Below are 23,277 nucleotides of genomic sequence, written 5' to 3'. Positions count from 1 at the left end.
TGAGTTTTTTGTAAAGCCTGTGTTTTAGCGAAACAGACATGTTCTAGTTATTCCCCATTAAATAAAAGAAGTCTTTCTCCTTTTCATATTGTTCATTCTGATGTATAGGGCCCCGCCCAAAAAGCCTTTATTTCTGGCCATAGATGGTTTGTCACTTTTATTGATTGTCATAGTTGCACTAACTGGGTGTATATGATGCAACACAAGAGTGAAGTCTTTTGGTGTTTTCAGCTTTTCCACCAGTTAGTTAAGACCCAATTTAATGCCACTGTGAAAATTCTTCGCAGTGACAATGGCAGAGAATACATGGAGGGTCAATTTAAAAAATATATGGCTGATCATGGGATTCTTCATCAAACTAGCTGTGTCGATACACCTCCTCAAAATGGTGTGGCTGAGAGGAAAAATCACCACGTACTAGAAATGGCTCGTACCTTGAGGTTTGACCGAAATGTTCCTTCCCAGTACAGGAGTGACGCTATTCTTACCGCTGCCTACTTAATCAACTGCTTGCCTACTCAGGTTCTGGCCTTTCGTGCTCTAGTTGATGTCCTCCAAGGTTCATCTTCCTTTCTTGTTCCCCCAAAGGTTTTCGGTTGTGTTTGCTATGCTCGCAATCATCACTCCCATGGGAAGCTGGATCCTCGTGGCATCAAGTGTATTTTTTTGGGTTATTCAGCAACTCAAAAAGGATAGAAATGCTACCATCTTCCCACCAGATGTGTCCTAGTCTCCACGAACAACATCTTTCATGGGTCCATCGCTTACTATTCATCATCACCTCTTCAAAAAGAGTTTGACTTGGTTGGCAAAGATGTGCCGACATTACCTGCTGCTGCTCCTTCCAATGTTCCAATTCATGGGGAGCAGGTGCCAGATCAGGTTCATGTTCAAGAAGGGTCTTCTTTGGATACAATTCAGGGGGAGCAGCCTACTTCTGGCTCTGTTAGAAGACAGGTTGAAAATATTCAAGGTAGACTTGATCGTCCAAATCTTTGTGTCGTTACTAGAACTCCTAAGAAGCAAGTTGAAAACACCACAACTGCGGCACTTTTACTCATCCCATCGCCATCCTTTGAGCCAGAGCCTACTACTCCGTCTGGTAAGGATCTATCTTCTTCTCTTGAACTACCTATTGTTGTTCGTAAAGGTATTCGAAAATGTATCCAACATCCCATATCTTATGTTGTTTCCTATGACTCTCTTTCTCCTTCCTATCATGTTTTTGTGTCTTCTCTTGCCTCTGTTTCTATTCTACAGAAATAGCAGGAAGACTTTGCAGATACAAAATGGAAAGCAACTATGGTGGAAGAGATGAAAGCCATAGGAAAAAGAAAACACTTGGGGTCTTGTTATTCATCCTCCAGGAAAAAAGGAAGTTGGATGTAAATAGGTGTTTGTAGTCAAGCAAAAGATGTATGACACATTGATAGGTACAAAGCAACACTTGTGGCCAAGGGTTTTACTCAAACTTATCGGATTGACTACCAGGAGACCTTTGCTCCTATTGCGAAATTGAATATTATTCGTATTTTATTATCATGTGCTGTAAATTTTGGGTGGGATTTGCAGCAGCTTGATGTCAAGAATACTTTCCTTCATGGAGAGCTTGAGGAGGAAGTATAAATGGAGATTCCTCCAGGTTTTTCATCTGAAAAAACTCATGGCAAAGTCTACAAACTGAAGCGTGTACTCTATGGGCAGAAGCAGTCTCCTCGGGCTTGGTTTGGTAGATTTCACAAGGCCATGATTTCGGTGGGATACAAACAGAGTATGACCAGCATTACTCTGTTCATCAAACGGTCTGGTGAAAAGGTCACTATGCTCATAGTTTATGTCAAGGACATTGTGATGACATGAAATGATGGTGCAATGATCTCCCGTCTGAAGAGCTTCCTAGGACGTCAGCATGAAATAAAAGATCTAGGGAAATTAAAGTACTTTCTTAGGATTGAAGTTGCTCATTCCTCAAAAGGCATCTTTCTCTCTCAAAAGAAGTATGTTCTGGATCTTTTATCTGAAACTGTTTTGTTGGGTTGCCATCCCTATGATACACCTATGGAGACTGGTACTCGACTGAAGGAATACGATGGTGAACCTAATAGTTGTCACGGCGTCATGGCGATCCAAGTCGGTGGAGGGGTGTCTGATCGATATATCGACATGTCGCCCGCCATGACGTTGCCATGGCGATCATGTCGACCATGTTTTATTTTTTATTTTCTCTATTTTTTAATGTTTTAATAGATGTATACTCAAGCCATGTTTTATTTTTTCTCTATTGTTTCTCAAGTTTTAAGGATGGCAATCTTGTAATTAAGCAGAATCTAAGAAAGGGCATAAAAGGGTTTTGATTTAATGACTAAGGGTAAACTTGGAGGGATGTGTATAGTATGGACAAAGGGGAATAAAAGAAGAGAAGGGTACTTTAGAAAAAAGATAAAAATAAGGGTTTGTAATAACCCACGATCAGATTATGGTTGTCTTCAACCTTATGACTTCAGCCTGGGATGGAAAACAGCGCAGTACAAAGGAGATTTTTTTTTTTTTGGTGAATAAAAAAATATATATTACCAAAGCCCGAGGTGGGCGAAAGGGAAAAGCGAGGGAAGGGGAAAATACATGGGGGGCAGGAAATTACAAGGGAAAAGTAGTACGAAGGAGATTATTGTTACGTGCCTAATGGGACCCACTATAGTGTATGGGCGCTAGATTGGTCCAGCCTAGTATGGGATAGGTTAAAGGGCTTGATTTTACGCGTTCCATCAGCTTCGGAGCTTTTGGCGTATTGGTCAAGTACCTAACATTTGGTATCAGAGCTGGGCACCAAGTCACGGGTTCGAGTCACAGAAAGGGCTACCTAGGAGCATGGTTTAAAATCTCGCGAAATTTCGGCGATATATCGCCAAATTTGGTATATCTCGACATGTCCGAGATACGAAACCAATCCGAAACCAAAAAATACAATATTTCGTCGATATATCGTGAGATATCGACTAAATATCGTGGATCTCACGATATATCGCAAGATATTGAAAAAGTGACAAATAGTGTCACGTGAGGGGCCATTTTATACCATATTTCGCAGCTCTTGGTCGAGATTTCGACCGAGAGCTGCTGAAACTCTATTTTTCTCTCTTCTTCCTCATTTTTTGCTCTTCTTCCTCCCTTCCAAGCCTCATCCAAGCATTGTTGAAGCTCCTTGTCGCCGGGAAGACGTCGGAGGGTCATCTAAGCTCATCATCCAAGCCTATTTTCATTATTTAAGGTAAATTCTATTTCTCTAAAACTATTTTTTTTTAAAATATTTTGTACAAATGTTGTTGGATGTTGATGATATTAATATATGTTAGACACCGGAGGCCGATCTACAACCTCACGGTGTTGAAATTTTTTTCCCATATGTATTTTTTTTTTTTTTTCTGGTTTTAAAAATTTATTTTCCTACAACTAAAATAGGAAATAATTAGGGGTAATATGACTTAGATGGTAATGAATTAAATATATGTTAGACACCAATGGCCGATCTACGGCTTCACAGTGTCGGATTTATTTTTCTGCTTAAATAATTATTTTAATTTTCGAAAATTAAGAAAAATATATAAAAAATTAAAAAAACAGAAATAAATAAGGAAAAATATGAGTTTTAAGTTTAAAAAATAATGAAAAAATATGAAAGTTATTTCTATATGTTTTGAAATGCATTACATGTATATTATGTTTACTAATTTTTGGTTTTGTTGTGTTAGGTCAATACTTATATTAACATTATATATAAAAAATTGGTTTTAATTATGTAAAAAATATAAGGGTTAGGGGAAAAATATTAAATAACTATACAAGTGTATTAGTAATCTAAAAGTGTCAATTGAAGTGCATCTACATTAAGTTTTTTAATTATTTGTGTTACTTACATTGCAGTAAACAAGTATCATTATGGCGGATCGTAATAGACAACGTGCGAAGGGCGAGCAAAAGGTGGGGAAAGTAGTCAACAAAGGGGGCGGAGGGAACAAAGAGAACAGAGGGAACAAGAGAGACCAGCCAGTCAGCATAGGGGTGACATTGCATGGTTACATGGTACTCCCATTGATGGGGATAAGAGAAAATCTATATGTAACTATTGTCACATGCAATTTATGGGAGGTGGGTCCAGTAGACTTAAACAACATCGGACTGGAGGATCTAAAGATGTTGTAGGTTGTCATATGGTCCCTACTGAAGTAGCCAGGGAGATTGGTGATAGTTTGAGGGGAAAGAAGAAGAGGAAGGCTGACAAGCAAAGGATAAGAGAACAACTTGAGGATACAGTGAGGAGTTCGATGGGAGGAGGAAGACGATACAATGATGATGATGATGACTCCTCTGATGATGATGATGATGATGATGACATTGCAGTACCTGATGACATACAAACAGCAGAGGAGGCTAGGGATTTTAGGCGGACTGTTTCAAGGAGTAGAGTAAGTTTTCAAGATGATCAGGAGAGACAAAGAGTAGGGGTAGTGGAGGAGCTGGCGATTCGGAGGTCCTAGAACTTTGAATCATTTTAAAAGATCACAAAGTGTGAGGGCAGCCCCAACACCTCTACCGATGCAGTACCACCATCAACATCTCGATCCTAAATTGCAAAAGAAGAAAGGAAGCGATCAACCCAGAATCAAAGGAGCAAGGAAGGGGATGAAGGGATTGGTTAAAGAATCAATAGCTAAGTGGATGCTATACCATACCATCCCAGCAAACACTGCACAAGGCCCCCATTATGATACCATGATAGATACCATTGCAGAGGCTGGCCCAAGATTCAAGGGCCCCACCCCATATGAGGTAATGAATGTTTATCTACCTCAACAAAAGAGTGAGATTGATGAGTACATTAGTGAGATGAGGAATATGTGGGAGACATATGGGGTGACTATAATGGCAGATGGATGGACTGGGACTACAAGAAAGTCCATCATCAATTTCATGGTTTATTGTGATGGGAGGACAGTGTTCCTCAAATCTGTGGATGCATCCAAAGAGATAAAGGATGCAAAATATATTTACAGATTGTTAAAGGAAGTAGTGGAAAAAGATGTGGGTATTGAGAATGTTGTCCAGATTGTAACGGACAATGGAAGTAACTTCAAGCTGGCCGGTGAGAAGATGATGAACAATAGTAAGTACCGGTTCTTCTGGACTCCTTGTGTAGCCCATTGCATTGACTTAATGCTAAAAGATATGGGAAAGTTAAAGTTGGTGAAGACTGTGGTTGAAAGTGCAAGACAAGTCACCAACTTTGTATACAACCACTCCTATGCACTCAATCTATTGAGGGAAAAATGTGTGGGTGACTTGGTTAGGCCTGGCATCACAAGATTTGCCACCAACTACATTGCCCTCAAAAGCATTGAGACAAAGAAGGCCGGGCTGAGAAGCATGTTTGCTTCTGAGGAGTGGTTTGAATGGAAGGGTTCCAAGACTGCAAATGGGAGGGAAGCACAAGCAACGATGTCATCTGAGGACTTCTGGACCAAACTAAGCAAAGTGGTGAAAGTTTTGGAGCCAGTAGTTAAAGTTCTACATGTTGCTGACTCCGCTCTGAAGGGTCCAACCATGCCAGTCCTATATGCTGCAATAGACTTGATGAAAGACAGTGTCTATAGTATGGCTCCTCGCAGTAGCAAACACTTCTTAGATATCATAAATACTCGCTGGGAGAATCAACTTATGCATCCACTGCATAAGGCTGGTGAGTAAATTTGTTTTATGTTTACTAATTCTATATTACTAATTCATAGTATTATTATTTACTAATTACCTATGCATTTGACAATAGCTCTATTCTATATGTCATATTTCAGTATACTACTTGAACCCTAAGTATCAATATAACAATAGGCTTGGGTTGGAAACTCAACTTATTGATGCTGTGAAACAAGTAGTGAAGAAGTTAGAGCCAGATGGTGTACTACAAGCAATTTGCAACAATGAGGTGAGTTCATTTGGAAACTCAACTTATTGATGCTTTCAAATAAGTAGTGAAGAAGTACTTACTAATTTTCCACATGGGTGTAGATCAAAGTATTTAGGGATGCATTGGGAAGTTTTGGAACTGAGGCTGCGATACAAGGCAGAGCGCGTGGTAATGCTGGTAATTCTTTTAAGTTTTAAATTACATATGTATTGAAATTTGAAAGTTGAAACAACATTTGACACATGTCTTTTTTGTTGTAAACTTGTAATGCAGCTGAATGGTGGGTGTTGTATGGGGAATCGGCTGAAAACTTAAGAAGAATAGCAATTAAAGTCCTTGCCCAAACATGTTCTGCATCTGGTTGTGAGAGGAACTGGAGTACCTTTGCACTCATCCACTCCAAGAGGCGCAACAGATTGGGGTCTCAACGTTTATTTGACATGGTGTATGTGCACTACAACTTGAGGCTGAAACTGCAACACATACGCATAGGACATGAGGGACAGAGGGGCACCATTGATCTAGCTGACATCTTTCAAGTTGACTCAGACGATGAGGACCCTATTGTGGATTGGGTGAGGGATAGAGGTGAGCCAGTGTTGGATGAGGAGGGAGGTAAGCCCGACCCCATGATAGCTTCTGAGATTGGTGCTGATGTGAACGAGTATATGGCTGACGAGGGTCAGATACATGCAAGGGGAAGCCTCACCCATACCATTCCAGCCCAGGTGGCTGATGTTCGATGATGAAGGCTGGTCTAAGTTCTCAAATGATGATGATGGTGATGATGGTGATCTTTGGTGGTGGTGATGGTGATCTTGGTGGTGGTAATCTTGATGGTGGTGATGTTGGTGGTGGTGATCTTTGGTGAAGAATTTGATGGCATGCGAGGCGTTATGTGGTAGGCCAGAGGCCCGGATCCGGCACGTAGAGCCACTCCGACTCACTGGAGAGACACGAGTTTGATCATGCCACACAAGATACGGACCACGAAGCACGTGCCCCCATACCCCCACCCTCAAGAGGCCCCCTACATACATACAACAGGAAGCGTAGGGGTCGACAAACACAGTTGCAACCTGATCACATGGACATTGATAACCTGTCTAGCTCTGTTGGTGGTTTGAGTATGGGTGATAGGGAGGGAGGACCGACTAGACATTGGTGTGCCCCATCTTTTGACGCACATACCACTCCATTGGCATCGGATTATGGTGCATCACAACCTTACGGTGGATATGGATATGGATCATCATCATATGGGCAATTTAGTGGGGTAGGGGACTATGACTACCAGTCCCAGTCCCAGTCCCAGGGACATACTGGATCATCTTTTGTAGATAACATCTTTGCATACCCTAGCAGACCTAGCTACCAACCTCACAAGCCATACATGCGGCCAATGCCATCGCCTCTTGCGCGGCGCCAACATCATATCACGGTGGATCATCTTCTTCACGATGGATCGATTGGTAACCCTAGTTTATATCCTAGGATAGGTTACCTACGATATGTTGATGATTCCATTTACGTGACACTTGTGGATGACTACACTCGTTTCTTCTCCGATTCTATACCGTGGTCCACATATGTCCTTGAAACAGAGAAGCGATGGGCGTCGACTCGGCGAGGCATGAGTGGGATTGATCCAGGGAGGCACAAGACTACTATTAGTAGTTTAGCACTTGTAATTTGTAACTTAAGTTGTGATTTCATTGATCTATGAACTTGTGAGTTGTGACTTGCGAGTCTTGTGACTTTGACACTAGTGTATTACCTTTAAGGCTTTAAGCATTTGAGCTATTGAATTTTGAGTTATTGAATATTATGGAGTTTATGAGAATCATGGTACTCATCAATGTATATTGGCTTTAACTTGATATGTGATGAAGTTAAATACTATTATTAAATATTAACTGCCTAATTTATGACTCTATGTGTATTTAACTATTTATACATTAGGGTCGGCAACCGTATGTCAATCAAGGGTGCAAGCCCAAAACACCAATTTGAATTCATATTTTTGCAAATTTTATGGTTTAAATGAGTTTATTAAGCTTAAATAAGGCTGTCCATGAAGTTTCAGGCCTAGATATGGCCAAATACCTTCCGAGATGGACCCCCAAAATATTGCAGAAAAAATGCAATATTTCGGTCATATTTTGCAATATTTCGGATATCTCGGATATCTCGGTAAGCCCGAGATACCGAGATATCGCGAAATATTAAACCTTGCCTAGGAGAAGGGCTACCTGGAGTAGAGTGAAAGCCGTCAAGAAAGGGCTACCTGCCGCCAGGCAAAAACCTTGGAGCAGAGTGAAGCCCCTTGGAAAGGGCTACCTACCGCCAGAGTGAAAGCTACCTAGAGTGAGAGCCGCCGAGGACAACGGCTGCGGAAGCGTGGTAGTCTATTATGTGCCTAATGGGGCCCACTATAGTGTATGGGCGCTAGATTGGGCCAGCCTAGTATGGGATAGGTTAAAAGGCTTGATTTAACGCGTTCCATCAGCTTCGGAGCTTTTGGTGTATTGGTCAAGTACTTAACAATTACTCCTTCAACTCTTCTCGGTCCAGTCTAAATCTTCAGGCGAAGCATCACCACATCATGTTCTATCAATTCCAGCAAGAACTCATCACAGAAATCAACTAAACAAGGAATATTTAATCCCTCGAATCAGATCTGGCGACTTCTTAGTTGCAAGTAATCTTCAAAGGTTTGAATCTCAGGGCAAGGAAAGCTTTTGGTTGCGAACCTCTCAGGTAAGTATTGCCCTAGGGTGGTGATTCAATGCACCAAAACTCAAGCCCAATCGACTCTCTCTCAAAGGGTTCAAAACAATTCTATTGAGGGTTGCAGTCACCGTCCAACAGAGAGAACATCAATAGCAAAAGAAGATGAAATCGAAGAGGGAAAGAGAGACTAGACGCCAAGGCATAGGTCGATATGCATGCTTCTCCAGCGCCAAGACGCCATGGCGACGCCATGACAGCTATGGAACCTGTTGATAAAGGCTGATATCAAAGACTAGTGGGAAAATTAATTTATCTCTCACATACTAGACCAGCCATTATGTTTGCAGTGAGTTTGGTCAGTCATTTCATGCATGATCTCTACTCCACATACAAGACTGTTGTTCTTCACATTCTTCATTACATGAAGTCAGCTCTAGGAAAAGGGGTTCTCCTGTCTCCGAATGATCATCTTCGTATTGAGGCATATACTGATGTTGACTGGGGCAGATCTCCTAACCATAAATCAACTTCAGGTTATTGTATTTTTGTAGGGGGGTAACCTTGTCACTTAGGGCAGCAAGAAACAAAATGTGGTGGCAAGGTCCAAAGCTGAAGCAAAATTACATGCTATGGCACAAGGTATCTGTGAGTTACTGTGGATTCAAGGTTTACTTCAAGACCTTGGTGTTTTTGTTCGTCTCCCAATGATGTTGTATTGTGATAACAAAGCCGCAATTAGTATTACCTATAATCCAGTGCAGCATAATCGTAAAGCATGTGAAGATTGATAGACACTTCATACAGGAGAAGTTGGAAAGTAGACAGATTTTTATGCCTTTTGTGAAGTCAGATAATCAGTTGGCTGATATCTTCATTAAGGGCTTGGGTGGGAAATTGTTTCATCCGTGTTTGTTCAAGTTGGGCATGTGTGATATCTATGCACCAACTTGAGGGGGAATGTTGGGTTATGTAGCCTTAAGGGCATTTTGGTACCCTTCCCCCCATACCCGACTCATTAGTTAGAGTCGGCTATGAGGGGGGCATTATTGTAATATTTTTCTCTCCTCTTTTATTATAAATAAAGGGGCTTGGTGATCTCATTGATCACTCAAGCATTCAGTTCTGTTATTGACTGCTAACAACATGGGTGCCACATATCTGCCTTGTTAGAAAGAGGGTACTTCTGGCCCTGTATGCGAGATGAAATGATGGAGTACGTAAAGACCTGCCTAGTGTGCCAACAAGATAAGGTCATGGTACTAAATCTCGTTTTGTTTCGGTGTTTCGGTCTGACCAAAATTTCCGAGATACCGAAATTTCGTCGAAATCTCGGTCGAAATATGGTATTTTTTTGTGGGTGTAAAATGCCAAAAATGTCCGAGATTTCCGAAATTTTCGAAACGAGATGACCGAATTACCGAGATTTCCGAAATTTCCGAAAAGGGATGACCGAAATTTTCGAAATTTCATCGAAATTTCCGAAATATTGCATTTTTTCATTTCGGACTTGCGTTTCATTTCGGACAGGTCGAGATACTCGAAATATTCGATATCTCGACCGAAATTTCGCGAGTTTTAGTACTATGGATAAGGTTGAGAGAGACAAGCCCTTGGTTCTTGAGCCATTGCCAATACCCCCAAAGACCATGGGAAAGTGTCTCTCTTGACTTCATCTATGCTTTACCAAAAGTGGTGGAATACGGATCCATGTTGGTTGTGGTAGACAAATTCTCAAAGTATGCAACTCTCATTTTATGCTCTCACCCACTACTCATCCCAGTAGTCAGCTTATATGTTCGTGAAGAATGTAATGAAGTATTAGGGTATACCTCATTACATTGTAATTGACAAAGATTCAAGGTTCACAAGAAAGTTTAAATTGGAGATATTCAAACTCTAGGGATCTCAGCTGGACTGATCAAGCGGCCAATCCCAAAACAGATGGTCAAACTGAGCGTTTCAATGCTCTTCTTGAAGATTATTTACGGCACTCCATGAATGCAAATCAGAAAAATTGGGTGAACTTGTTGGATATTGTGTGATTTTGCTTTAACCTCCAACAAAGCTCATCCACTCATAAAAGCCCTTTTGAGCTTGTCATTGGACAGCAACCGCTAGCACCCCACACGTTGAACATTGGCTACAAAGGAGCAGCCCCGTAGAATAATAATTTCTGGACTGGCATGAAAATGCCAAAATAACTAAAGCGTACCTTGAGAAGGCCACTAAATGAAGAAGTGGGCCAATCTGAATTAGAGTATTAGACCCAACAAGTTCAACATATGTGATATGGTCCTTGTGAAGCGACACCCAAAGCGACTGAAGCTTCATCATGGCATGTGTCAGAAGTTAATCTATCGTTATGAAGACTCTTTCCAATCATCAAACGGGTCAGCCAAGTTTCTTATCAACGGCAGCTCCCTATTTGGCTCAATCACCTTTATCCTGTTTTCAATGCTAGTTGCTTGAAGCTGTACCATGCAGATCTAGATGTTCTAACTGGAAACATATCAAAGCGCCCACCTGCTATGGTGAAGCCCCCACCAGCAAGAGAAGTTGAGTGTGTTGTAGTTGAGCATCATATGCAAGTGTAACGCAACAAACCTTCATAGATGGGATACTAAGTCAAAGAAAGGGCCTATCCAAGTTAGAACCAACTTGGGAACCAACATCATCCTGACTTTCCTTCCCTGACAAGATTGAAGAGTACTCAAGAGAAGTTGATGAAAGCATCAACATTATAAGTGGGGGATAATGTAACAATCATTTCATCCTTTTTTTCTTTTTTTCTTTTTTTTTTTTGCATGGCATAGCTGGGGCTTAGGGGTTAGCCTTGACATGGGTTGTACCTAATGGTGTTTTTTTAATTAAAGTCCATTGTGCTTTGTATGACTTTTCAGGGGGTCATGTCTCCTTCTGGAAATGTACGAAAAGCTTAAAAGCTACCTTATAGGGGAGTGACAGGTTGTCAAGTAATGCAGCCCTCGGTTGCCTGCCCTACACTAGTTGCCCATCGTTGTTGCACACTTGCCTGGTGATCCCCTTTAGAGCTAGGTTGTAATGCTTTTCATTAGTCAATTAATGTACCTTGCTTTCCTACTAATCGTGTTTTTTTTGTGCTTCGCTTTCCTCTCTTCCTTTTAGAAGGTTAGTCTAGGTTAACTCGTGGCCATCATGAGCTAACAAGTACTGCACAAACATTTGTTTGGATTTGTTCGTGACAGGCCGCCTAGGCATTCAAGAACCGCCTCATTGCCAAGCGCCGCCTAGGTGATGCCTTGACAACTATGTTGACAAGATCTTCGGGTCTTCTGACCATATAATCAGTAAAAGCTCTTTGAAATATCTATGGTGTGGTGACTCGTGACCATGGAAAGAGAACTCGGTTGAAATCTGTCGAAACCACCGAGATATCTCGGTTTCGCAAGAAACCGAGACGAGATATGGGTGGATTTTAAAAAGTCGCTGGTTTCGACAAGTTTCAACCGAAACAACCCATATTTCGCAAGTTTCGATACTCATGCCCATCGAAACTTGAGGAAACCTTGGTCGAAACTAGGATAGACAATTATGTTTGCCAGAAACCAGGACAGACACTTATTTATACCTAATATCATTTAAGTAAATGAATTTGTATTTCATTTACTTAAGATATTATTCATAAATAAGAAAATATCCCCCCCCCCCCTTATTTGAATCCAATAAAAATAGTTAAAAAAATCAAATTCTAAAAGGATAAAAAATCAACCCCCCAGTTCAAGAACAAAAACTAGATTTTCGGCTGTAGGTGAAATTTTCAACTTCCTAATGTTGGGGTTTTTCTCAAATCTATAAATTCCATAAATCTTAATATGGTAAAAGTAAAGCATTGCTAAAAACCAAAAGTGCGGTAAAATATTCATTTGTTTTGATGTCTAAAAAATTATTATCATTCAGATCCATTTTGATAGCATTCGTGCACACCAAATTAACTTTGAGCGAAACATAACTCCTTCAATATAAATCATATTTAAGCAATCTTGGATTTGTTGGAAAGCTATCAAAACTAAGCTTTCTAACAAATCCAAGATTGCTTAAATCTGATTTATATTGAAGGAGTTATGTTCCGGTCAAAGTTAATTTGGTGTGCGTGAATGCTGTCAAATGGCTCTAAATGAAATTAATTTTTTAGACATCAAAACAAATGAATATTTTACCGCACTTTTGGTTTTTAGCAATGTTTTACCACATTAAGATTTATGGACTTTTTAGATTTGAGAAAAAACCCCAGCATTAGAAAGTTGAAAATTTCATCTACCGCTGAAAAATCCAGTTTTTGTTATTGAACTGGGGGTTGACTTTTTATCCATTTGGAATTTGATTTTTTTAACTATTTTTATTGGATTCAAATAGGGGGTATTTGCTTATTTACGAATAATATCATAAGTAAATGAAATACAAATACAAAAGCATTTCCTTGACAACTATAATTCTCAGTACACTGACAAGTACCATTTTGAGTTTTTTTTTTTTTTTTTTTTTTTTTTTGTGAAAATAGTTCATGCATTATGTTTAGAATGTCAAAAATAGGCTGTATACAAAAAATCAGATCAAAAAAAGCATTTTTGGGCCTTGAAACCACTAGCTCGAGTTGGTTGGGAAAAAATCACAGGTTTCGACCAGGTTTCAAACAGTTTCGACCATATCTCAGTTTCTGGCTGGTCGAAACCCGAGTTTTAAAACCTTGCTCATGACAAAGTGAACAAAATGCAATAAAAATTGGCTTAAGTGTACTTTATAATGATAAGTTTTAAAGCTAAGATATAAGTTTAAGCAGGTGTATTATTTTTCATGTAGTGTTAATCCTTTAATGGACTTATAAGTGTTTCTAATGTAAGACTAGAACCTGAATAGATCTAATCCCAGGTAGGATCGAAATTGAAAGACAAAAGTGAATGAGATAAGAGAATAATTGAATCTCATAAATCAGTAACATGTTGAGGCTGCAACTGGGATCGAGTGGTCCCTTTAGATGTAGGATGAAACCCCCAAAAGATGAGCACAAAGAGAACCAGTGAAGAGAGAGATCGATCAGCCTTCAGGATTTTGAAAACCCTAATTTCTTTGAAAACCGATGATGGAGATTGATACCTGATGTGGTGGATGATAATGGACTTAGCAGAAACTTGTAGACCGATAATGAATACCCAAGAGAATGATGTGAATAACTTGCAGAAAAATTCTAGCAACTTGAAGAACTCCCTGAGATCGATTGGACAGTTGTAGGGTTTGAAAACCCTAAAAACCTTGAGATCGATGGAAGGGAATGGGGGGAAAAAGGGATGGGTATCTCACCCTAAGTCTCTCACCTATCCCATCTCAGGATTTCACAATTGCACAAAGCAAATAATTGTATTCATTCAAATCGTGGGGAGCTCTAAAGAGCTGATACATATATATAGCCAAATTGGCGCAGGTTGGAAGGTTCAGATCTAGTTTATAGGGAAGTTAGGGAGAAGAGGAGGTTTCAAGATCAGATTCTGATCTTGGATGAAGAGAGAAGTTGCAGGCTTAATGGAGATGGATTGGGGGTTGAAGAAGATGTATAGAAGGAGATAGCTAGGAGGGTTGTAGATGAAGATAGAAGAAGAGACAGGGGGATGAGAGGGAGTATCGTGAGAGAGAGGAGAAGAGATGAGATTGAGAGGGGGAGAGAAAGAAGAGAAGAAGTTGAGGAGAGGGGAAGGGGACTGCTTCAACGCAGGTCTGGCCACCAAGGCTCCAACTATTGTTTCATTCAATAATTCAATTCAACATGTTACAAAAGATTGGATACATGGGTATATAAAGAAAATAAAAAATGACTCTTGGGCTCAAGCATTAATGATGTAGATCAAAATATGAAGAAGAGGCCAAAACAATGTTCACGTTACTGTTTACGTGAACAGTGTCAGCCCCATATTTGACTTAGTGGGAATATTCCTAGAAGATCATGGGGGCAGAATAGTCTTTTAATTACTAGTGATTCAAGTTTTTAAGTTAAGGGTAAAATTGTCTCTTTGGCCCTAAGTATTTAAGGGCCAATTGCAAGGACCGATGGAACCATATTTAAAGGTGGGGACCACCAATAAAGAGAATCGGCAGCAACACTTGGTCGGTCACTTATTAGTGGGTCCACAAGAAGCACCATCGGCTGGAAGATTTAGAAAATTCCTTGAAGGCTTAAAGATTATATCCAGTTTCTATTTTTGAGTCAATCCTAGTTACTATTTTCTTAGTTTCTATTTCCAAGTTTAGTTTCTAATTTTCAGTTTAGTAGTTTCTATTTTCTTTTAACTTGAGGTGCAAGCATAGCCCTCTATATAATGTAAAGGCTTTTAAAAGCCTCCTACGATTTCAATAGTAGAATGAAATTTGCTAGAAGCATGAAGATTTTGATATCCCCTGTGTGGATGAAGGGCTGAGAGGCCTGGCTGGTGAGAGCCAAAATCCCTAGGGCTGAGAGAGCCGAATCTCCTTATCCCCTTCTCTCTTCTTCTCTTACCTTCTCTCCCTGCCCTGCTCGATATTCCTTGCTGTGTTTGTGACTGCAACTGCTGTAACTGATCACTACCGAAGTCTAGAAGCTGCTTCCCAAGCAAGCCCTTAACTGCTATTGCTGATCATCACCAGAGAAGCATCGAACCACATTCCAGCATGTCCATTTTCTGCCCTACTGCCTGCAGCAATCGAACCAGTTTCTCTCCAATGTCTGACCCTTGTTCCAGCAGAGCTTTGGGAGATTGAATCACACCAATAAAGAGCCCAATCGATCCACATTCTAGCCTGTTCTATTGACTGGATTGCTTCCAAGACTTAACCTTCTACTTTCATTCCTCCTCCATAACTTCACATCCCTCCATCAGAACCTGTGGAGATTTGGAGCACAGAATCACACCATCAATCACCCCACTTGATCCCAATCTTGGCCTACTCTGCTGGCTGGATTGCTCTACACCACTAACCTTCTATTTTCATCCCCAACTCCCATCTCCACTTATGACCATCAGAACTGACCAAAATTGCAGCATAGTGTCACCTCTACAAGGCCTACACTTGATCCTTCTTGGTACGCCAAGTGCAGTGCTGATTTGGCAAGTTTTCTACAAACCTTTTAATTTGGTGTTGCGGCCATATCTCACAAGTTAGCCATTGGAATTGGCTGAAATTTTCAGCAAAGATTCTCCTCATTGCCTACTCCACTCCATCAGCCTTAGAGCCCATTCTCACTGCTGGTTTGTCTAGTATTTGCTACCTTCTATTATTGGTCTTATCTTTCTAAATTCTGATTTGCTTCTATTATTGATGATCTGCCACAACTATTAATGATTCTACTGTAGACTGGTTCTTAGCTGAAACCCATCTACATTAATTAATCACCTAGAAGCTAACTCCAATAAAGCATTAAATTACCTAGAAACTAATACCAAGTAAAATTAATTACTTAACACAGACTTTTGTACTCTATATAGAAACTTAAAAGATCCAACTTAAAAAGTGAAAACTCTAATTAAAGCACCTAGGAAAAAGAAATCAACTTGCTAACTAAGCCTAGAAAATGAAAAGACACATTGGAATATTAAAAGACACTTCAAGAAAATTAAACTCAGGTCTGGTGGCTCTTTGGAGTTGACTTCATAGGCCCCACCAGCAATAATGTCACAGGGACTAACCCTGGCCAGCTTAACCCACAGCTGGGCTTAATTGGGGCTGGTTTTTAGCCCTGCAGGTTGGTCTTGGACCAGATCCGCATGGATCTGCATCACAAATGGCTGAGAATAAGAAAATAAAGTCTAACTAGTATTCCCAACAGAACTAGGATTCCCAAATAGGAGTACAACTCAAACATAACTAGGAAACTAAAAGCCTAATTATAAAAAGAAATTAAATAAACTCAACATCAGCCCACAATTTGTTGCTGGTGTAGAGTAATCCCTACACCAATGGTGCTGCTGGTGTAGGAAGATCCCTACACCTGCGGCTGTATTTCTTGGCATGCAGCCTAGATACATCAGTTGCAGACATGTGCAACGATGTATCTCACTAGGTAATGATCATCTTAAATAACTGTAGATGGTTATCTTACTTTGCAGTGGTTCTTAAGTCTGTATTGATGCTTATTTTATCACCTGCTTAGTTTCAGGATTTCCAAGGATTACCATGAAATACTTCCACTTATGCAGAGTGTGAAGTTCATCCAGAAGTCCAAAACAGATGTCTATAACAATGCATTTAACCTATAATTTAAATATGACTACACCAGGCCTTCACGACATTGAGGAGCAAAAGCCATGTTCTAGCAGGACTTGCCCACATGGTATAAAATCTCGCAATATATCGGCGATATATCGCCATATTTCGTAAATCTCGACATGTCTGAGATACGAAACACTTCCGAAACAAAAAAATACAATATCTCGTCGATATATCGTGATATATCAACGATATATCGTGGATCTCACGATATATCGCGAGATCTCACAATATATCGCGAGATCTCACGATATATCGCGAGATATTGAAAAAGTGACAAATAGTGTCACACCAAGGCCCCTTTTATACCATATTTCGCAGCTCTTGGTCAATATTTCGACCGAGAGCTGCTGAAAATCACTTTTTCTCTCTTCTTCCTCATTTTTTGCTTTTCTTCCTCCCTTCCAAGCCTCATCCAAGCATTGTTGAAGCTCCTTGTCGCCGGGAAGACGTCGGAGGGTCATCAAAGCTCATCATCCAAGCCTATTTTCATTATTTAAGGTAAATTATATTTCTCTAAAACTATTTTTTTTTTTTAAACTTTGTACAAATGTTGTTGGATGTCGATGATATTAATATATGTTAGACACCGGAGGCCGATCTACAGCCTCACGGTGTCAAAATTTTTTCCCATATGTATTTTTTTATTTTTTTCTGGTTTTAAAAATTCATTTTCCTACAACTAAAATAGGAAATAATTAGGGTAATATGACTTAGATGGTAATGAATTAAATATATGTTAGACACCAATGGCCGATCTACGGCTTACGAGGTCGATTTATTTTTCTGCTCTTAAATAATTCTTTTAATTTTTGAAAATTAAGAAAAATATATAAAAAATTAAAAAAATAGAAATAAATAAGGAAAAATATGAGTTTTAAGTTTAAAAAATAATGAAAAAATATGAAAGTTATTTCTATATGTTTTGAGATGCATTAAATGTATATTATGTTTACTAATTTTTGGTTTTGTTGTGTTAGGTCAATACTTAACATGATAGCTTCTGAGATTGGTGCTGATGTGGACGAGTATATGGCTGACGAGGGTCAGATACATGCAAGGGAAGCCTCACCCATACCATTCCAGCCCACTGGTGGCAATGTTGCTGATGATGAAGACTGGTCTAAGTCCTCAAATGATGATGATGGTGATGATGGTGATGCTGGTGGTGGTGATGGTGATGCTGGTGGTGGTGATGGTGGTGGTGGTGATGTTGGTGGTGGTGATGCTGGTGAAGAATTTGACGGCATGCGAGAGCGTTATGTGGTAGGCCAGGAGGCCCAGGATACGGCACCTATAGAGCCACTCCGATTCACTGGAGAGACACAGTTTGATCATGCCACACAAGATATAGACCACGGAGCACGTGCCCCCGCACCCCCACCCTCGAGAGGCCCCCTACATACATACAACAGGAAGCGTAGGGGTCGACAAACACAGTTGCAACCTGATCACATGGACATTGATAACCTATCTAGCTCTGTTGGTGGTTTGAGTATGAGTGATAGGGAGGGAGGACCGACTGGACATTGGCGTGCCCCATCTTTTGACGCACATGCCACTCCATTGGCATCGGATTATGGTGCATCACAACCTTACGGTGGATATGGATATGGATCATCATCATATGGGCAGTTTAGTGGGGTAGGGGACTATGACTACCAATCCCAGTCCCAGGGACATACTGGATCATCTTTTGTAGATAACATCTTTGCATACCCTAGCGGACCTAGCTACCAACCTCACCAGCCATACATGCAGCCAATGCCATCGCCTCTTGTGCCGACGCCAACATCATATCACAGTGGATCATCTTCTTCACGAACTGGATCGATTGGTAACCCTAGTTTATATCCTAGGATAGGTTACCTACAGTATGTTGATGATTTCATTTACGTGACACTTGTGGATGACTACACTCGTTTCTTCTCCAATTCTATACCGTGGTCCACATATGTCCTTCAAACAGAGAGCAATGGACGTCGGCTCTAGCGAGGCATGAGTGGGATTGATCCAGGGAGGCACAGCAACTACTATTAGCAGTTTAGCACTTGTAATTTGTAACTTAAGTTGTGATTTCATTAATCTATGTGTATTTAACTATTTATACATTAGGGTCAGCGACCGTATGTCAATCAAGGGTGCAAGCCCAAAACACCAATTTGAATTCACATTTTTACAATTTTATGGTTTAAATGTGTTTATTAAGCTTAAATAAGGCTGTCCATGAAGTTTCAAGCCTAGATATGGCCAAATACCCCCCGAGATGGACCCCCGAAATATTGTAGAAAAAATGCAATATTTCGGTCATATTTCGCGATATCTCGGATATTTCGGATATCTCGGTAGGCCCGAGATACCGATATATCGCGAGATATAGTACTATGCTTGCCCAATACCTTTGCTACAAGCTACACATTAGAGTCTGGATGCCTAACAGACACAAATGAATTCCCTAATTCTCTTTCTGAAACTTGTATAAATAGATACTTTACAAATGTTTAGAACTTTCTCTTAACCTTACATTTAACCTGGATCCTTATTTTACAAATATGTTAAGACTTGAAAAGGAACTAGGAAGACTTGAAGCCCATGTCAAAGGCCTACTGAAGCCCATGTAGACCCTGAGAATTCCATGAACAGTTCAAACTCAAAGTTGCTAACCTGCAGCCAACCTTTTCAAAGAAATCTCAAGTTTTCAACCAATATTTTTTTTCCTTACTATATTAAGGGAGTCCACTATTTTCTCTATGCTTTTGATAACACTAGTAAATTTGTCGGGATGTATTTCACATGAGTTATAACAGTTAACATTTTCTCAGCTTTCTTTTCTCACCTCAGTGAGAATGAAACAAAACCCAGCATAGAGATTTAAACTCCCTTAGTCTCATCCTCCATTCTTCTTATGACAGTTCACTTGACTTCTGATGCTCTACGATTGACTCCATTAGCATTGAGGCAGCCCTGCAGCTAGTAAGCTGCTCTGCTCCAGCCTCAAAACTAAAAACGAACTGACCCCTTGCAAATCTGCTAATCATTAAAATATAATAAAAGGGTAACTTTTTCCTCAATGTATCATTAAGGAGAAGTTTATCTAATCGTAAACAGCCCTAAAAACCTGCCATGTGGTGGCATAGTTGGATACCTAACTTTGTGGACATACTGCCCATGTCAGCCTTGGCTCATGTTGTAATATTTAGCCTGAAAGGAGTACACCAAGCGGCAGAACCAACAGGTCAATTCTGGTCAAACCATATGATAGAGTTTGGCTTTGAAATTTGACAAAATGGCCAATCCACATGTTCTCCTTTCTACCCTGTTAGCATCATGACATCATACATCCACTGATTTTAAGTAAAAAGAAAAGAGGGGGAATGAAAATAGAAATGAAGAATAAAAGGAAATGAAAGAAGAACCCTGATTCCAAATGAACAAAGAAACTCCCTCAGCAAACAAGCAAGTCTTTTTTTTTTTTCCTAGGATGAAACTCATAGTTAGAATAATGTTTTGTTTAAAAAATCCAAGAATCCAGGCATAAGCCATCATTTCAAATCCAACAAGGGGATAGTCACACCTGCTCATGCGGTGATTCCCCCTAAGGCGGATGCACGCACAATACGATAAAAGACCCCTAGGAGGAACCAATGAAAAGCCAGGGTAGATCCGGTTGAGTTATTGATATGAGATTGATCCAGGAGATATTTGATTTCCCTTTGGAATAAGGCTTCTGTTTTTTGGGGAGAGAAAATTGGTCCTTCGAGTTCCCATATTTATTACCCTTCTCGCATCGGTTCTACATCAAATGATGAGCCCATGCAAAAACTCTCTTTTATTGGCAAAATAAAAATAAAAAAAAGGCGTACCCAGTGCACGAGGCTCCCGCCACTGCAGGGTCCGGGAAGGGTCATAATGTACGCAGCCTTACCCCTGTTTTCGCAGAGAGACTGTTTCCAGACTCGAACCCACGACCACTTGGTCACAATGGAGCAACCTTAGTGTTGCACCAAGGAATTTGACAGCCATGGAATTTGACATGTAGATGCTCCAAAGTGTCTCTACTAATCCAACAGTCAAATCAAATACACACACACCAATTTGGACTATTAATATGCATATGATTCAGGTTCCTACATCTGTTTCTGTATATCAGATTCTCATATTTATCGTGCCAAACACACTCACAAACTACTAATAATATAATCTTGGATTCTTTGAGATTTAGTTTCCCATCCAACAAAGCCAGCTCCCTCACAGGTTTCCAACCTGCGATGTCTTCTCACATTACTGATGTCTTACATCCCATTGATTCAAGCTAAAAATACAAAGAAGTTGCATATGCAAGTTAAGGATTGTCTTTACAAAACCTGAACACATATTTATTAACCCCCACTATACACTTCATCATTCTGTCTACAATACCAGTATCTTATTCAATCAAGAATGTAGACTCATATGAAAATAACACTTGCTGAACAAATAACCTCCCCCAAGTTATCGCAAATTCCACAACTGACAAAGATAGTGAAGATAGGGTCCCACCTTCAATTGTATCATGGCAGTGAAGTGAAACATGAGGGTCCCTTTTTCTCCACTTAATAAAGGATGGATCTTCCCAGATTCTATGACCTTGATCCGAGGGGAAAATGAGTTTTCCAACCAGAGCAGACATGGCTTAATTACAAGCTACCACCAAAAAAGCTTCTTCTGTTGAGATAAAAAGTGTACATATGTTAAAAGAAAAACAAAGAATCAGACACGCAATGCAAAAGAATGGCAAATCCATATCTACACGCAACAATATGCACAGTATTTCTGCAGATGTTTCCATATGCAAATATCACTATTTTATTTTAATCTTTTCTTAAATTATTGAAAATATTTTCTATTTTTCTAATGGATTTTTAATATTTCAATTGACATTTTTTAGTTTTTCCAAGTTTTTGCAATTGTTGCTTTACCCAGGCAATTTCAAGGAGCTGAATAACACAATATGGATCCATTAAATTTTTCATTTTTGGTCCAAAAATACATTTTCCCAGACAAATATTGTTTGACTTTTATCATTCAGAAATCAAGCAGAAATAAAATCATATGATTTTGTCTTTAATGGCATTTCAAGGCTGAGTTCATATTTTGAAATGGAGTCCTTTACATTCTCATGCTAAGAAAAATTCGCAGAACAGTCCATAATAAACTGACTAAGTTCACACCCTTACCTCAAACTCAACTCAACTCAGCCATTTCCCAACTAAATGGAGTTGGCTACATGGATCTTCTTTCTACAATCAACTCTATTCAAAGCTGTACAAGTCCTAAGCTATGCATATCTTTCCTCACCATTTCTCCTATAGTCATTTCAGGCCTCCCCTTGGCTCTTTTAGTTCCTCTAGTCTGAATTATATACCTTTACCTTCCCCACCAAAATTATGAATTATGTGATTTAAGTCTACTAAAATGCAAATGATCCATACTACAACTACATTTCCTGTAAACATCAGTAGAAATATTCCACCTGTGCTTTAAGTTTCAACACTAAGTTACATCCTCGATACCAATTCATAATTTTATCACTACCCACTTCTCAATTTAATTTATCGCAGTTTGGTCAGCTAATGATCTCGCATATATAGCTAATTTCTCATCTGATTATGAAACAAACTACCACCGTCTGGAAGCATTATCTCTTTTTCATTTAAGAAACAGCACCTTCACACGGAAATCAAAACCCAATTGCAGAAACCCCAGACCAAATTCAAGCTTAGTGAACTCAATATACCCACAGTCCCTACGTCCCCAACGATTAAGACTTAAAAGTCTTTAACAACTTGAATAGACTTAATGGGTCGAAACTCAAACGCAACCAATCGACTTGAATACTACTACTACCACTCCTACTACTATCAATATTCTCTGTCAATCCAGACTCTAGAGAAAGACTTGAAGATCTAAGCGACATTAACACAGCTAAGCATCATTACAGAAACAAATCTGCTTATTCTGTTGATGAACATAAACAGAGAGAGAGAGAGAGAGAGAGAGAGAGAGAGAGAGAGAACGAACCCGATCGCCGTGCAGTAAGACGTTGACGACTGTGACAGAATGGGACAAGCAAGCAAGATTTTTCCTTTTGGCTAAGATCAAGATATGGTTCATACCCGCATACCCGCATTCCCGAGTCCCGACTTCCGCCTCAAGGAGAATGAGCAATAGAGATCTTGATATGGTAGAGCTCGTTCTATCTTCACTAATAAGCAACTAGGAATTTATAGCATTGAGCAGGATAGGCAATCATTATTCGTTTGGGATATTCAAAC

The 23,277-nt window shown here is 39.8% G+C and overlaps 1 protein-coding gene across 2 annotated transcripts in view; it reads right to left on the bottom strand.

The window, feature by feature from the left end:
* LOC122641718 (beta-galactosidase) overlaps positions 1-23,072 on the bottom strand; it is a 126,609-nt gene extending 103,537 nt beyond the window's left edge. For both annotated transcript variants that reach the window (XM_043835008.1, XM_043835007.1), the window contains exons 1-2: positions 23,024-23,072; positions 21,503-21,667 (exon numbers count right to left, since the gene is read on the bottom strand). In XM_043835008.1, the coding sequence (XP_043690943.1) occupies positions 21,503-21,632 (130 nt within the window). In that variant the 5' untranslated portion in view covers positions 21,633-21,667; positions 23,024-23,072. The remainder of the gene's footprint in view (positions 1-21,502; positions 21,668-23,023) is intronic.
* Between the last annotated feature and the right edge of the window lie 205 nt (positions 23,073-23,277).

Source organism: Telopea speciosissima, chromosome 10 (genome assembly GCF_018873765.1).
Source record: "Telopea speciosissima isolate NSW1024214 ecotype Mountain lineage chromosome 10, Tspe_v1, whole genome shotgun sequence".
Classification (NCBI taxonomy): Eukaryota; Viridiplantae; Streptophyta; class Magnoliopsida; order Proteales; family Proteaceae; genus Telopea; species Telopea speciosissima.
This window is presented reverse-complemented; position numbering and strand designations above follow the sequence as displayed.